The sequence below is a fragment of the Euprymna scolopes genome, chromosome 7 (genome assembly GCF_053919585.1).
Source record: "Euprymna scolopes isolate OS-2025 chromosome 7, ASM5391958v1, whole genome shotgun sequence".
NCBI classification, from domain to species: Eukaryota; Metazoa; Mollusca; class Cephalopoda; order Sepiida; family Sepiolidae; genus Euprymna; species Euprymna scolopes.
The window spans coordinates 50608341-50627045 of record NC_136488.1 but is presented as its reverse complement, the minus strand read 5'-3'; the positions used below and the strand labels follow the sequence as shown (position 1 = coordinate 50627045).

Genomic DNA, 18705 nt, shown 5'->3' with positions numbered 1-18705 from the left:
CTTTGAATGGCGTTATTTATTAGCTTCCAGAAACCTTCATAAATCGGAATGTGATCTCGCATTCAACTTCAGTAACATTTATTTGTTTATATATTTGTTTTTTTGACAACTTTTCGTACCTCTGTAGATTGTAATACAACCCCCCCCCCTCAAAAGTTTTTTTTTTAATATATATTTTTTTAGTACAAACGCTCAATATTTATTTTCTGCTCATTTTCTGTGTGTATAAAGTTTTGTTTTTTTTTAATTAAAAATGTTTTATGTAAGAAAAAGTATCGATTAAAACATTGGATTAAAATTCAATTATCAATACTTTAAAAGGTAAATTAGAATTTTATTTCGGAACAAGCGTCAACAATCAATGTTATCGAAAATTTGGATAAAAATCAAGAGAAATAGATTGGTATTCTGCAACTGAAATTTTCTTGACATTTTCCCCCCTCAGTTCATCTGAATAAACTTTCGTTTCCATACCCTCCTTTTCTGTCTCTTCCTATCTGTCCCCTCTCTCTCCATTTAAGTTACATTTAGATTTTCTTCCTTTACTCCCCCCTTCTCTACATCAACTTTTAGTCTCATTTCCCCCTCTTTCTTCCCCAGAGAGAGAGAGAGAGAGAGAGAGAGAGAGAGCCCTCTCTCTCTTTCTTTCTGATGATTCTCTTTTACTAACGACCCTTTAAAAACCCTTTTCCTTTTGTTATTTCGAATCGAATGTTAATACCAAAACTTCCACTTTTAGCATAATAATTTCCCATTTACAGTGCCCCTTTTACATTTATTCCTGCCATTTAAACACAAAAAAGTAAATAATTCATAAAAATTAATAATATTCTGTAAATTCCCAAGATCCTTCATTCGACCCTCCCTTACCTCCTCCCACTTCCGCTGCCGTCACAGCAGACGACAATTTCAAAATGGCTGACCGTCCAACGGTAATTGTTGATTTGGACGATCAAGATGAGGTAAGACTACACTTTTAACCGTTATTCCGGCAATTATTTATATGAATATTTTTCTAAAGTAGTCTTTAATTAATTCAACCCTACTAGTTGTGATTCTATGCAAAATTAAATCGTCAAACGTTTACATATTGTATCGGTTTGTTATTATTTTTTGATTCGATCATTCGCGAGTTTTGATTAAAACAAATTATAACAAATATTCGCACTTTAGTTTCTTTATTTTAAAACGCGTTGACGTTTGTAGTTGACTTTTATAACTATTATTGTGTCGATTTTGTTTTTAAATAGTTTTTATTTTTCATTTTGCACGGTTTTTGTTTCTATGCAAGTTAATGATAGTAAAAATAATTTAAACAACAACAAAAAATGTTTAAAAATCTAACATAAACAATTAATGTTGTGTGTGTGTGTGTTTTAATGAAACCAGATAGTTAAAAATAATATGTTCGTAAGTGCATTTTTATTTAAATACTGATCGTCACGATGTTGCCTTACCGACCTCCTGACATTCTTTAAATCTTATCTTCGAGTGGCCCCTGGGCCTTGATAAGAGGTGCCGTGCCCGCCCTCCATATTAAAAAACAACAACAACAAAAAAAAAACACTAAAAAATAAATTTAAAGTTTATCTGAATTACATTTAATTTTAAAACCGAGTTGGAACCGAACAGACTTCTATCAAATTAAACCTAAAACTTAGTTTAGTGTTAGCTTAGGATTAAAAAAAAAAAAAAAAAAAAAAAAAGAAAGTCAGTTCGACTCAAATTCTGTAGAAGTAACTTAATCCAAATATTTATGGGCCCATAAAATCTAGCAGCCGAAAGACGACTACACAAAATAAAACCCGGGTTCTTGAAACGAAAAAGTGTTGCTATTTATTTTATTTTATTTTTGTAATTATTTTCATTTCATAGACTGAAAAAATAAATAAATAAAATAAAGAGACCGACCATTTTTATGTCTAAATATTTAGTTTATATGCTAAAAATATAAAATCAACAGTTTATATTGAAAAAAAAAAAAAATCAACAATGTAAATACAGTGTATTTTCTTGTTTTTTTTTTTTTTCGATTTCAGGAACCCGGGTTTAATTTTGTATAGTTGGCCTTTGTTGTAACTCGTTACCAAATTTTACAGAGCCAATATTGATAGCCATGGGGACTGATCTAAGCACCGTATAAAAACTAATTTAACTTTTTGTACATTGTTATTGTTCACATGACTAAAATTCGACCATGCTCTTTTCTTCTTAAATCGTTAAAATGGTTTTTTTTTTAATATTTTTATTTTTTATTAAAACTACAGAGTGTTCAAATTGTGGATAGTTTTTCTATACAAAAATAACCCCAAAACATCAGTGTTGAAAATTGTTGTATCAATACATTAAAAAAGCGAAACAAAACTCTGTAAATATTGTGAACGTGTCACTTTCTTTTTCTTTCAGGAAGAACATTAAATCAACTTCCTGTGTAATATACCTTTTCCCGTAAAATATCCTATTTCAGTCATGTAAATTGTTTAGAGTGAAATGGGTCTGGCTAGTATTACTAAACGCCTTAATTTTACTAAAAAATCATATTTTTAGTTAAAAAAAAAAAAAAAAGAAAAAAAAGAGAGGTAGGATGTGCTTAAGATCGATTTCGATGGCTGGCGATATTGGTTTGGTATAACGAATATAACAACATCTTAAAGGCAACTACAAAAATGAACACTAAAACATTTTGGCTAGGAGCAAAGTGTAGTATCTGTTCTGATACTAAACTTCACCTTTCCTGATCTCTGTCAGTAGAAGAGAAATCCTTCTAAACTGGGACAATTTAAAGTTTTGTTCCTATCCAGAGCTCCCCTTTTGGGGGAGCTGGATTTTCCTCACGTTAAAAAACCGACCCTGTGTCTTGCTCTGTCCTCGTGGGGAGGCAAGTAAATCGGAACATTGAAACAGTAAGTTTTAGCAGGTTTCAGTGTACACGTGAAACGAAACACCGAAATGAAAATTCTATCCAAAAATATAATTCACCAGAACAAGGCTGAAGTTCGTAAATTTTTTAGTTTTAAATGGCAGAGATAAAAAAAAAAGTTTTAAATATGTAAATTAAAAAAGAAAAAGCGAAACACATAATTTTACCATTTTCTTTTATTTTTCAATAAAGTAATATGTTTATTTCATTTTTCTCCCAAAAAAAGAAAAATCATTGTCCTTAACTTAGTTATCAGTTACCCCAGTCTGGTTCTCGACCTGTGTTTTTAAAGATGGCGACTATATTTTTTGGCTTAGTTTGCATTTCGGTGTTTCACGTGTACGATTAATCCTGTTATAACTGTGTTTTTAATATTATTTATTTATTTTCTTTACTAAAACATGATTTAGGTAAAAATAAGTTATTTTGAAATAATGCGGAAACCCATTTCTCTTAAAATAATTTGGGTAACTAAACTATTTTTTTTAACTAGAACTTATCAAGGATAAGGATTAATGAAATGAGTAGATAAGTGAGTTGATGAATATTCTGAAAAGATTGAAAATAATGGAATGGACACAATTTTAATTCTTATTTAACATTGTGTATTTGAAATTAATATTTGATAATACTTGACAGATTTTTAACACGAAAAAGAAAAAAACAAAAACATTAGCGACTGAGTCGTCTTTTTCTGGAGTTAAAAATAAAAGAAGTTCTGTTTAGAGAGAAGAGAAAGCTTTGATGTGACAATATTGTTCTTCTTCCCAGTGATCAGGCGGCCATCCTCCCAGGCATTTGCTGCTGATCCCCAAAACAATGTGAAAAATGGAGCATGTTCCCGTGACGTCAGACTTGTGTTAACTATACAAACTATGGAAAAGCTAAAGCGACTTAATGATTTTTTAAAACCTTTGTTTATTTTCTTCAAATTGCAATTAATAATTAATCTTCGTTATAATTTTGTTAGGTTTTAAGATTTACACAGTTTAATGATTAATAATATCATAAACATTTGTATATTAAATACGAAATACGGTTTTACTGAATGTTCTTTTGGTTAACTACGGGCTTCCATATTTTGTTCGGTAAAAAGAGACGAACAAAATATGAGGGGGGGGGGCTACAAAATGCTTAATATTTGTGCAATGTTTTCAAATCGGTTTTAATCTGGCGATAAAATCGCTGACAAGAGCCATGTTTATGTAAAAACTTAATATTTAAAAAAAAATTAAACAATTAATTAAAAATCTGTTGTAACGGAACATTTTGAAATAATGGAATTTTAATCGTTTTAATCTTTTAAAAATTAATTAGTGTTTACGAAGTTCCTTTTTCTTGGCGATTCAACTGATTATAGTATATATTAATTCGAAAAAACGCTATTAAAAAAAAAAGACATTAAATTTATATAATTTTTTTAATTGCAGCTTCAAGGTAAATATTTGTTCAATACGTGTATTTAAACTTTTAAAAAATAAATATTTTTTACTTATTTGAACTCTTATGTTTCATAATAAATAGAAATTTCGATAGATTTAAATATATTTTGTTCGAATTTCGAAAAAAATAAATATGTGGGGGGGGGACAGACACTAAAAATTTATTTCCCCTCATATATTTTACGGAACTGCATTTTATATGTAATTTCATTCTAAAATGGATAAATACCGAAAATTTTACGAAAATCTGACCATTAGTTGATTTTTGCTAGATTTATTAAACACGGGTATGTTTTCACGTTCGGAATGTCTACTACATGGGGACGTTATTTTAAAGCGCCAATTATGTAAACACGATTTTCGTCTCGCAATTTCATTATTTTCGTTCGATGAAAAAAATTATTACTGGTTTATTTTGCCCTTCTTTTAAATGGCACAAAAGTTATACTGATAATATTATTTTATAATAAAGTTACATCGTGTTACATATGGGGTGGGATAATTCTGTGGTGAATTTTGGCAGTCCGTACTGTATGTGAGGATAAGACCATCTGAAGTGTTTCTACAACAGAATACTGACAATTTTCTCGACCTTGACCGTGATTGACCAGTGACCTTTTCCTCCGCTCTCAATGCACTTTTGCATGCCTTGACCAGTGGTGACTGGTGACCCTTTCTATTGACCCCCCCCCCGCCCCGTGCACTCCTGTGCGAATTTGTCATCCGTTTCAGGAATCCTTTTCTTATTTTCACCTGCTGAGGGCTAACTTCGAGAACCTTTTAAATTGAAGTTTTCCCAGATATTCTACCTGGATTTCAGACTGATTAGCTTTTTGTGAGAGGAGATTGATCATTTTACGTCCCTCTTTAGCCTGAAAGTCCGGTGGAAGGGTGACAGTGTTTCTAAGGCTCCTACAGGCATCTGGTGTAGGTAGATGTAGAGGACACCTTTACTGCCACTATCACAGGTTTCCCTTTTTGAACTGGGGTCCAATAACAGGGTGGATCTTTTTTAAAAACTAATCTAACGGTGAAAGAAGTGACAGTGCATGGCGACAACTCTACTTTCTTCCTGGAGACTTGGTTGATTTTGCCACTGGTATTAATACCAAATGGTATATTCATCCCTTTTATCTTTAGTGTAAAGTGTTGTCTGGGCTCTGTTCTTCTTTAACCAGTCTATGCCATATATCAACTCGTGATAAAAGTCTAGTGATATACAACCTTGATGATGCTTTTAATTTTCTCATTTAATGGGTAAATAGACCATATCATTTAGCACCATTTTTGACCATTTCTTAGAGTAACTGTTAGATTAGAATCCCTCAGTTCTCCTTTTTGTGTTTTTAACTCCTCAAAAACGGATGTTTTTAGGAATGAAATCTCCGATCCAATGTTAGTAAGTGCTTCTATCAGTTTACCCTTAATTATCATTATGCACTCCATTTCGGAAGTTTGGTTTGGGAGTTTATATCTCTATGCTCTTCTACTCTTTTGAGTTTTATTCTTCGGTTTATTCTTTCTTCAATGAGCCTGTTTTTGATCGCTTCCACCACCTTCCTGACATCCATATTCCTTGGATTTCATATTTCCTCAGGAACCATCTTTCTTTGAGAATTTAACATGGTTACATGTCCATGTACTTGATTTCTAATCAAGCCGGTGGTAGTGAGTTTCAAAAGTATCCTGGTCTTTCCTGGAAAGCAAAGTCAACTTCTTTTTCAGATAACCATGGACAGTTTCCGCTCTAGCCTATTATGGCTAAAACACCCTTGCTGTGGTTTCTTTGATTATGCCAAAGTGTATCCACAAAACTTTTTACATCTTTGGATTTACTGGTTGTAGCAACTATGGACCTCCTTTGACTATTTCCTCCTGTAAGATTCAGTTTTGGGTACCCTTAGTCTTATATGGGCCCCTTAGTTCCTGCTGTCAGTGAACTCCATTTAACGAGCTATCTTTTAGGATAGACTATTCCTTCCTGTGGCTAGTTCAATTTCCTAGCATTTAAAAAAGTATAACTATTTCCCCCACACTTCCTATTTAAGACAAATTTTAGTCGATAGCACGAAAATATTACATTCTCAAACTGATAAAAAGAAAAATGCTTCAAGTTATCTTTACAACTCAGGTATGTATGAAACGATTAACAGCATTTTAAAATATGTAGCATTCTAATGTTAACTTTCTAGAATTTACATTGTAAACGTTCTTCTGGAACAGCACCAGATTGTTGTTTTGACATCTAACGACTTCACGTATAGACTTCTCGGATATTTTTTTTTCTTTTTTTTAATTTTCTTTTCTCCAGTTTTTTTTTTTTTTTTTTTTTTTCTGTCATCTGAAGATTATTTTATGAAGAATGGAAGTGATACTAACGGAACATTAATTATTTTTATTTGATTTTGATGCCGAAAAGACTAGAAAAATGGAAATAAAAAATATAATTAAACTAAAAGAATTATGTTTAACACTGTTTGCTTAAATGAAATGCAGTATAAATACACACACACAATATAAGGAAAATTATTTAATACATAGGAAACATCGTATGTAGGAAAATATAAGAAATTGAATAAAAAACTTGGAATCTATTACCTTTCTCTTTTTCACACACACATATATATATATATATATATATATATATATACTAGCAAAAGTACCCGTCGTTGACTGGGTTCAAAAACAGCCTACAGAAAATGGACTCTAATTTATGAAAGTATGATAGGTTATGAAAAGAAAGGGTTGTAAAGAGATAGCTTTGAATTTGGGGGTATCAAAAACAAAGCAAAATATGATGAAAGTAAAAATAAAATAGATAAACCCCATAATTTATTATACCATACCTGTTCACACTGAAACACTTATCACAATATTCTGTGGATCTATATTAAAAAACCTTGTTAAACTTTGTGACATATTTCCATTCTATGGAGGTCAGGCGTGAACGAACACCCCATAATTTTATTATACCATATTTCTTCAAACTGAAACATAATTATCAAAGTATACTTACGCAGATAGATATGAAAAGTCTTTATTAAAGTGTGTGCCTATTTCCATTCTATGGAGGCCAGGCGTGAACGCAGACCCCACAATTTTATTATACCATCCCTATTTAAGTTAAAACATACTTATGAAAGTATTATTATGTACATCTATATCAAAAACACTTGTAAACGTTTTTTTTTTATTTTTTATTTCCATACTTTGTGGACCAGGCGCTTATGCCGACCCCACAATTTTAATGAATCATCATTATGCCAGATCAAACATACCCATTCCTGTGTCTCGATACATCTTCTATTATTATATGTGATCAGTTTTCTATGATAGTCAACCATATAGGAGCCTATTCGTGACCAGACACACACACAGACGTTCAGCTTTATATTATAGATATATATGAGAAAGAGTGAGGTAATAGATTCCAAGTTTTTTTTATTCAATTTCTTATATTTTTCTTATATACGATGTTTCCTATGTATTAAATAATTTTTCTTATTTACAATAAAATCACGGTATATTTTAAAAGGTTTATTTAATAAACAAAAAATTTGTTTTACTATACATTATTTTTATCTTTTGCTGTTGGAATTAAAATCGTGTATATATGGCATAATCGCGTTGACAGATTCTCATTAGATCATTGAAGTTAAGTAATGTTGATCCTGGTCAATTCGTCTAGGGTGAATGTCGCTTCAGTACAATGGTAGCAGTTAAAATCAAAGAAACCTTTTACATATTTTGATTTCATCGTATACAAGAAAAATGTATTATTTAATGTGGTGGAAACGATTGTATGAGGTATATTTATAATAAATTTAAAAAATGTTTTAAATAAAAAAAAATACTGAATCTATTACCTCATTATTCTTGAAGATCTAGTACTATATGTACTATTTGAGCTTTAAACATATTTTTTTTATCTGATTTTGAGCAATTAAAATAATTTCCTATTAAATATGAAAACCTTTTTAGGACTTACAAATAGTTATGAAACTCTACTGTGATGTCATAATTAGGCTATCCCACTCTTTTAATTAACATTTCTCTTGTCACTTCTTTTAATTAACATTTCTCTTGTCATTTCTTTTAATTAACATTTCTCTTGTCACTTCTTTTAATTAACATTTCTCTTGTCACTTCTTTTATCATTATCTCTTTATATTATTTACACTTCCTTCCCTCATCTTAAATATTCATATATAGGTAAAGTATGCACGGCGACAAACAAGCATCAGGGTTTTATCCTGTAGGATATCTTTTCATTATTGAAATTTGGCATAATGTTATTGATTACAAGAATAAATGCTGAAAGAAACAAAATAAATTGAATTAAGCGATCCCCTTTTAACAGAAGTTACCATAATGAATTCATTTTTTTTTTTTAATGAAAACAAATTAATTAGTTAAAAAGCCTTATTTATTTCTTCTTGATATGGATTTCCATGTTCATTGGAAATGAGTAAATCAAACATGAAACACCAGTCGATAACGTACTCGTTTTAAAGACTCAACTTTTTCTTTTGTTCTTATGATTGAAGTTATGATCAACCACTAAGGCACCTGTTTGTATCTCTTTAACCTCATTAAGAGTTTTTAAATGTATTTTTTACAACTTTTCAAATATAGCATTCGATGTGGTGTTCATCTATTTTGAAAATGAAGAACATTAACAATTTAATACTGTTATTTTAAGGCTTTTCGTTTTTAAGGAAAAAAAGAAACTTTTTTCAGCAAAACATTACGTAAATTTTGTAGATAAGGATTCTTCAACCCTTCCTTCGAAAAATTAAGATTCTAGTTTTTTAGCCAATTATGTATGAAATACTGAAAACTTTGGGAAAAGAACAATAAAAATTAAAGCAAACAAACTAATACTTTTGAATGGGGGGGAGCGTCACCAAGGTCATTATAAACCCAGTACAAGGGAGATAAATTATGTGTTTGAGGGAAGGGGATTATTTCATGCTAAATAGTTAGTAATAGTAATAAAATTACTTTTCATTATTAAAAAATTTATTGTTGTCAAGATTATTTTATCAAAAAGAAACTTGAAAAGAAAGTATTTAAAAAGAATATTAAAACAAAACCTGAAAACAAATCAACAAAGTTCTATGAGTTCTAAGAGATAGCTTGAAAAACTTATCAAACCTTGTCACTAATCCTAAGTCCAGGTGGCAACCCACTTAAAAACAAAGAACATGGTTACATGTCATTCAACTCCTTGTTAGTTGGAAAATGAGTGATTATTTTATGCTATATGAGAAACCAGTCTCCACTCTACATTTTAAAGTATTTTTTTCTCTCAGTTTTTTAACATATTCCTAATTACTTGTTCCGTTAATTAAAAATTATGATCAATAGGAAAAATTAAAGCAAGATTTTCTTTTTAAATATAACTCAATCTCAAAATGAAAGTATATTAGCATGTATTTTGTATCATTAAAATATATTGAACTATATATAAACCATCATGTACACCTTATACATGAGAATGTAGTTAAAACTGTAGTATCCTTAAAAAGCAAGTCACAGTCAAGGTAATGTTTGCCCTCATGGTTGCATAGTAAGAAAAGAAATAAAACAAAAGAATTTACTCAATTTTTCATTGTAAAATAAGAAAATTTATAATTTTTAATGATTCACTATCGTCTGTGTTAGTAATAAAAAATATTTTAAAAATTCCCTTACAAGTCATAACCTCTTTCACTTTGAAATTCACTGTGTCTTGTTAGTTTTGGTTTAACAATAGAAAGAAACGAAGGAGAAAAGGGGGTGGGAAGAATAATAAATTCAAAGAATTTTTTTTCATTATCTCTAAGTTAAACTTTTTGGTTGTTTTATTCACATTATAAAAAAATAATGTTTCATTCATGGTAATGTACATTTTAAATTTAGATTTGATAAAATTTTGTTGAATGATGGCTGTGATTTTGATGTTCATATTGGGTTTGAAAATATTGTTAATTTAAAACATTTTCTCAAAAAATATGATTTTTGAATTATGTATGGTACATTTAGACTTTAGTTTGGAACTTATTTAATTAAAAAAAATGTTCTGTCAATTAAGAAAAAAACCCAACTTTGTTCTGTCACTAAATAATTTAGGACAATAATAGTAAGGGTCTGTGGCATTATGATTTAAAAATAGGAGATGAATGTTTACAACATGACTGCCCTCCCTCTAAAAGTTATGTTTTCTTATCTCCTCTCCTATTAAATATTTTGATTGCAGAAATTCCCCTCTGGACCAAAGATTTACAACAACAAATGCCACATACAAATTTATTATATCTAGACTATTAGCCACTATCTTATGTAACTTTAGAACACCATTTTAGGCACATTTAGTCAGTATAATAAAATCCTACACTTCATCCTAGGAGCAACACCACAATTGCAATCATCTTTAGAGGAAGAAGTTCCTATTTTTCCCTCGAAATGTGAAGTCCGCCTCCAGTCATCACTGGGATGAATTCTGCACTTTTGACAGATATGGGGTTTCATCCTTCGTAACTTGATCATAAACACAGAGACATACCATTAGCTTTCCCATTTCTAACTAATAAATAATAACCTCTCCCCAGCCGTATTCAGTCTAATCTGATTGGTTGAGACCTAACATTCTTTTATTCTGGAATGAATGTACAGCCTACATAAACAAACACTTCAAAAATTCTCCAAAATGCCGTCGATGTTTACAGGAAACCAGACCAATCACAGAGATCGTAGATTTTATTAATAAAAAATGTTTTGCGACACATCAAGACATGTTTATAAACCCAAAATTCTTTTAATTTTACATTTAATATATCCTAGATGTTAATTGTTCTTATACATTTATGCTGCCATGCTAAATCTTTTGTTTTTGGCTTATATATATATATCATTGATGTTGCTACTAAATAATGTTTTTCAACACATTGACACATGTTTATAAGCCAATAATTCTTTTTTTTTTACGCAAAGTAAATTTTGTTTTTTTAACAATACGATTGACTAAAATTATTTTTTTATACGTTAAATAAATCTTTTCTGTATCAATAAATTGTATATGTTGTTAACGTTTTCTGACACATCAACACGTTTATAAGCCAAAAATCTTTTTAATTCTAAATAAATTAACAATTTAAAAACTTCAAAGTTTCTTTTTGTGTGATTTTTTTTTTTTTTTTTTTTTTGAAGCCTTGAAGTTGTCTATTTCTGACTATTAACAAAGTGTGTGCATGCACGTGATTGCCTGTGTGCATGCACATGAGTATGTGTATGTGTGTGTGTGTGTGCATGTATATGTGCATATGCATGTGTGTGTGCTAACCAGACAGAGCCACTGGGTGGATACATCTAGTTTTTACATAAATTAAGTATCAAATTTTTAGATTATAAGTTTCTAACTTTTCTTTAAAATGACTTGTTCAATTATTTATATGGGTGAATTCAGTTTGATATGTAAGAATTTCACCGACCTGTATAATTTTTCTTAATTAAAACTACAGATAGAAATAATTTGATTTTTATGCATGATTTTCAGGTTATATAAAAACATTTAAAAGAATTTGCTATTCAATTTTTAGATAAGCTTGCTATATAAGGTTGATATGAAATGATTCTTCTTGCCAATAATTCCCCCCAAAAGTGTTTACAAATGTGATTATTTATGCTAAATACACAGGTGAAAAAATTTGAGTTGAAAATGAGAATGCCTACTGAACTCGCTAAAAAGTTAGTCATTTTTCGAAGATGTTATGCTTAACATTTAGTGTTTAATCTATATATCTATAAAAGTGAAAGTGTGTGTGACATTTCCCTACCAAATAACTATGTCAGTTTTCGGTCTAGAGACTTGAGATTTGACATAAGCAGTATTGAGATTTGGGAAAATCTTTTTGATTGGTTTTCGGTAAGCATTTTAATCCATTTGAGGGTGAAAATTTGGCTGCCAAAAGATCAAAGTTGAAAGAGTTAATCTTTGCAGATTCTATCAATTCCTCCGCCAATTTTGGGTCTAAAAACTTGAAATTTTAGATGTAGGTAACTTGGACTTGGGTAAAACTTTGTATTTTTATTTGAGATCAAAATAATAAATGTTAAGGGATCAAAATCGGGGTCAAATTAAAAAAAAAAAATTGATCTCTGTGGTCTCTATGAAATTACTCAGACAAATTTTGGTCTAAACATTTGAAATCTTACATAAAGTGTATTCACACGTAGGGCAAGTTATTAATAGTACATAGGGCCCGAGCAAAGCCGGGCTGAACTAGTTAAATATATTTATATATTTTTAAATGATTGAATAACATAAATTTTAGAGAAGAGAACTTATGTATATTCTGTTCCTTTATATATTGATTTTACTAGGATAAATAAAATAAGTCTTATTAATTTTATCATTTTTATTTGTCAATGTTATTCATTAATTGTATTTTATGCTGGCTGTACTTAGCTGGCGTTCCCCTGAATATAGTGAAGGCATTGTAGTTTTTAATTTTTATGTTTGCACATTTCTTAACATAGACAACTCCTACGATATTTTTCAATTTAAAAGAAGTCCCCCACTTGCTGATTTTTATATTTAGGTGATTGTTTAATAATGTTTCAGATTAGTAATCGTCTGAGTTGCAGAAGCAATTAAAAAAAAAAAAATGTAGCTAAATATATATAAGTATATTGCCATTAACACGATACAGCAATCAATAACAAAGGAAAATTGACTAGTCAAGCAAAATTTACTATTTGGATGTAATTTGGAAAATACAAGACAAGATAAATTCATATGTTAAATGCCTATTCTGTTTGTAATTATAATATTAAAAACTTTGTAAAGTTTCTCTAAAATTGCTATTATATAGAAGTTTGATAATCAAGATTAAATGAAGAAATAATTGCCCCCACCCCTCGCTTTCCGTTTGTCTTCCTGTTTTGCACAAGTTTTTATACAATTATGGCAAATATGACTAATGGATGCTATTAGTTTATTGTAACTTTGGATGCTCCAGGTTTTTTCCTGACCATTAATTTGTGTGTACCTGAGGAAAGAGATTTATGTCAGCCAAGATATCTATTACTGCTTAGAGATAGACATGAAGTAGTCAATATTTCTGGAGTATCGCATTGCAGAACTGATCGATTGATGTAACTAAAATAATGAGTGTCGTTCCAAAAGAAAATCTTCTGCAGCCACTTGAGAACCTTATCTTCTTGTATAGTTTGGCTATTTGTCTAAATTCTGAATATTTATATTATTGGTTGAATAGGAAGTCAAAACCAGAGAAAAGTTATGTGTGTGTGTGTGTGTTTGCATATTTGATGAGAGAATCAAGTCTTCCATTTACTTTTAACTGTTTATGCATTTAATCAATATTACTCCATCAGTATGGAAATATTTGCTTCTTGGTTCAAAAGTAGAGAAATCAAAATTCAAGATTGAAAACCTAGATGCAATCAATGAAGTCAATGTTCCTTAAAGATTCAGGGTTGTTTAATTTGAAATGAATTTGATTAATAAAATTATTCAGTAATACAGTCGGCTAATAATTTTTGTTTTATTTTGGAAATTATTCTTCAATTAATTTTTTAATATGAAACCTTAAAACAAAACTTCATTTTAGATTTTCGTTTAATACTTTATCTAAATTAAACAAATGTAATTATTTATCAATTATATTTTGTAATATGTAATTTAGTTTATTGGTACTTGTGATCGTATTTAAATATTAGGCGAACAATGTCAGAATTATATACTTTTTATTATGCATTCGGTGAGACTTGGTTTTAACTCTTGAGTTGATATTTAAAAAAAAACTAAAAAAAACAATTTCCAATTTTGGAAATTGTTCTTCAATTCATCTTTTAATATAAAGATTACAAACAAATCTTTGTTTTAGATTCATTTAGTTTATCTTTTTAATACTTTATCTAAATAAACAAATATAGCTATTATATTTTGTAATAATATAAGAAATTAAACTAGAATAATAAATACAACTAGAATTTGTATAGTGTATTTGATGAAATTGGTTTTTAACTTTTTACTTTTTATTTCACTATTAAGTGGATAATTTCATAAACGACTAAAGATAACACTTTTAATAATTTGGATTATTAATTAATAAATAAAAAAATTATACTAATCTTGAAATCTTACTTTTAAATTCATTTGGTAAACAGCATTTTCTTTATTAGGTTATTGAATAAAAATAAGCATGTAAAATTTGGAAAACGTTATTAATTTAGTCTTTTTCTTTTCTCTGGTCTATATCATAAAATGAAGCTGGTCTATTTCTTGAAGCTTGTCATCGATAGCTTTGCATGTGAAAAATTAATTGATTCTGACTAGCTAATTTCCCTTTTTTTTAATCTTTGCAAAATGTTCTTTACAGTAAATATATTTTGATTTAGTTTCTTTAAAAAAAAGTTATTCCGGCTAGGAAGAGTGATAACTTGTAAACATTTTTCTATAACAATCTAAGTAGAAGAAACTGCATCAATAAAAAAATATATATATTGCTCCATCCTCTTCAATATTTAAATAAACAATTATATTTGTTTAGAAAAAATATTAAACTATTTCTTAATATTATTTGCATATGATAAATTAGTAGGTGAAATAATTTTATTTCAAACACTAAATGTCTTAAAGAAATGATACAAGCTATCTTTGGTGTAAATCATGGACTTGAACATTCGGTTCTTATTATGGTAATTCTATTATTTATCTATAAAAGTGAGAATATGTGCGAGGACACCTCTTAACCTATATACTCAACAAATGTTTAATCTACAGACTTGAAATTTGGTATAGAGGTTATTCAGACATGTGGAACACTTTTTAATCCATTTTCATCCGGAAAAAGGTCTTCTAAGAGATCAAAATTGAAAAATTGATACGGGGAAGTTGTCAAATTTTTCTGTTTGCTGTTTCACAATTGCGCATGCATGAATGGTTCACATTACAGATTCCTTATGTTAAGTATATATCGGTTTGAAAACATTTTTAAAGAGCGTGTTATGCTGGCCAAATGGTTATCATACTTAGTTTACTGTCTTTAGGTTTTGGTTCCGATCTCAGCTGAAGCATTTATTTTTTACTTACAAGAAGTGGACTGTTTAGAAAAAAAAATACTGGCTTTTACATGTCTCAGTTTCTGTATGAATTAAAATAAAATATTTTTGTGTATTTTATGACCGGGCAACGCCGGGCGACCTGCTAGTTTAAAATAAAGGTTGATTTGACATTTTCTTTTAGAGCGAGCGTAAATGACATTTGGAAAAAAAATTAATTAAATTAGATAAGTTAGAGCCGAATGAATTCTACAAAAAGATATATTTAAAAACAAATAGTTAAACACAAAAAATCACTTAGTTTAAATTTTTAAAAAGTAAAAAAAAATGCATTATTTTCAATTTAAAACATTTCTTTGGCGTAATAAACTTGCTGAGAGACTAACAACAATAACAACAAAACAACCATAATGAAAGTGTTTTTTTCCTTTTTTAATCTCTATTAATAAAAGCCACCTTAGAAATGTAAGGAGATAAGTATAAAACCTTTGCGACTTGAATGCATGAATAATATGACTGTTGGATTCATGTATAAAAATAAACTAAATTCATTCTAGTAGTATCTTCCCTAATTTGTAAAACCTTTGTAACAATAGTTATTATAATGGTTGAATAGAATAAATTGAATTTGCTGATGCTTGTTTGCAATTCTCATCACAAAATCTGTTTTTATTTTCTACCATGACTTATTCCTTTCCCCTCGTCTGGTTTTGTTGTCTGGTAACTCTCTGAAGAGATTAGTGTCTTCTCTTTGAACACCACTATACTCAGTCACAGACTATTCAAATGACCAAAATTGGCAGAATATGCCAAGAATATTAATCACTTTGTTTCTTTTCCAAAGTTCAAAAACGTTTATTGTTGCCAAGTGATATAAAAAAAAAATACAATGACAGTATTTTTTTTTTTCAACTACTGTAGTTATACTCTATTATAATGTAACTCTATTTACTGTGTGTTAGAAATACTTTGGTGGGCAGAGAAAGAAGACACCTCTTAGAATTTATTTCGAACATGTGTGTGTGTATGTACAATAATGGCAATCCCTCTTTCATGAGAATGACGGTCCAAAATTATCAAACGACCTCTTCACATGAATTTGATTCTTGTGGATCATGTATTGTAGAGAACAAAACCCATTCTCTCTACCAGGTAAGTAACTTATGTATAGGTGCACAATGTATCATGTATTAGGCACCTATTTGGTTGCAAATGTTACTTCAGAGTTTTTTTTTTTTTTTTTTTTTTTTTTTTTTAAGACTAGTTTAAGATATTAATCTAATTTCATCTAATTTATGAATTAATGAAATTAATCTAATTTCATTCATAGTTAGAGGTAGCAAGAGATGGATTTATACCTTTCCCAAAAGGTATTTGTATTTGTAGTTTGTGTTGTGGGATCAAATTCTGTCATCACTTTAACTAATACACTTAGTATGGCCAATATGCATAGACTAATAGAATGACTGATTCCGTTTTAGATCATTCAAATAATTCAAGATACTTACTAAATAAAGAAATCGTTCTTGAGGCTTTTACAAATCAATTGACTTTTGGTGTTGGCTGACAGTTTATTTGATAAGAAAAAGTAATGCAGTCAATTAATGTCAAATTTTTATTTTAGCATACCAGATTTTTTTTCTTTTTAATGAAAAACCGTTATCATTCATTTAGTGATTCCTTGGATGGGCATGGGATTTGAATGCCCCCCCCCCAAAAAAAATTTATAGGTTCAATCTAAAGTTTTTTAATAAATTGTGAAGCTGCAAGTCTCTAAGTTGATTTTTTTTTTAAGTTTTTCTTATATCGTAGTTAAGAAAGAAAATTAATGAAGCCCAATTACTTTGAGTGTGTGAACAATTTTAATTTTTAATTAATAGATTGCAAACAAAAATCAGTATTTACACTGAATCACGTTTTTATTCAGACAAAATGACAAAAATCATTTGTTTTACGAACTGTCACAAAATTGCAGCCATCATTCAAACATTTAATTAAATTTTTTTTAGTCTTTTCTCTCTTTTCTTTGTTGAAATGAGAAGGAAGATATATTTTTACTGTTTTTTGTATTGCAGTAAAAATTTGCTTATATTGAAAAGTAAACCTTTTTATTTTCTTTTTAAGACAATTTGAAATTTTCACAGGCAAAATCAAGATGCATTGTTCCCTTTTAGATTCTTATGTGTTAAGGATGAATGACACACATGCAGCATTATCTCAGTTTATGTTTTATCTTTGTTTTTACTAAAATATCTTCGATTCAATAAAACTGTCGAATCAATTCAGCATATTAACCATTTCATGCTGAAGGAAAATATATATGTATTGTAGGAAATTAATGAAATACAAGTTGATATTTTTCACATAATTGGAAGGAGAGGAGGATTGTAGATTCCTATTTTTTTAAGCATATGTGTAATCAATAAGAGATCCAATACAGTTTGAATTTTGCAAAGCTGATTTCATAGTCACTACACCAATCGCACACACACTCTCACTTGAGCATGCAATTTTTTTTATTTGTCAATGTAAAGTTAAATACACATAAGTTTTTAGTGTGGTGAAAATTCAACTCCCCAAAAGGACAATAATGAAAAATCATGTTATTTGATCATTTGTAGACATTTGTTCTTGAGCATGTGATGCAATGGGGGTGGGTGAAGTGGCTGGTTAATGTTAATGCATCTAAAACCAAGCTTCTCTCTTTTCATCATAATCGCTCTGACCCCCATCTGGCCCCTATTGAAATGAATGATTATTGTCTTGGGGAAGCACCAGGTTTTGACAAGTTTCTGAAACTGATCTTCTCTCCTGATCTGAAATGGAACACATGCATCAAATCTGTTGCCAAGATCACTGGAAAAATGGTTGAATCATTATACTTCTTCAGTAGGTATCTCATTGCCGATGCAATCCTATTTGTATAAGAGCCAAGTATGTCCTAGGATGGAGTACTGTTGCCACATCTGAGCAGGAGCTGCTAGGTGTGCCCTATCTTGCCTTGATAGAGTTCAAAACCAGCTTTGAAACCTTATGGATTATGCCCTTTCCTCTTCTCTGCAATCTCTTTTCCACAGAAGAGACATTGTGAGCCCGTCTCTGTTCTATTATTATTTTCATGGTAAATGCTCATCTGAGCTCCCATCTATGGATCCTCCTTGCCAAACTTTCACAAAAACACTTGACTAGCTACAACCACTATCAACAATTAAAACTGCAGATTCCATGAACAAAGTTTCTTTCCTAGAACTGCCCGCCTGTGGAACACTGTTCCAC

The 18705-nt window shown here is 29.7% G+C and overlaps 1 protein-coding gene across 4 annotated transcripts in view; it reads left to right on the top strand.

Annotated features, from left to right (window-relative positions):
* The first annotated feature begins 659 nt into the window (after nucleotides 1-659).
* LOC145279738 (protein YIPF1-like) overlaps nucleotides 660-18705 on the top strand; it is a 148011-nt gene continuing 129965 nt past the window's right edge. For 2 of the 4 annotated variants that reach the window (XM_080131036.1, XM_080131035.1), the window contains exon 1: nucleotides 660-962. In XM_080131036.1, the coding sequence (XP_079987162.1) occupies nucleotides 915-962 (48 nt within the window). In that variant the 5' untranslated portion in view covers nucleotides 660-914. The remainder of the gene's footprint in view (nucleotides 963-18705) is intronic. The other 2 variants (XM_080131033.1, XM_080131034.1) reach the window with 2 other exon arrangements.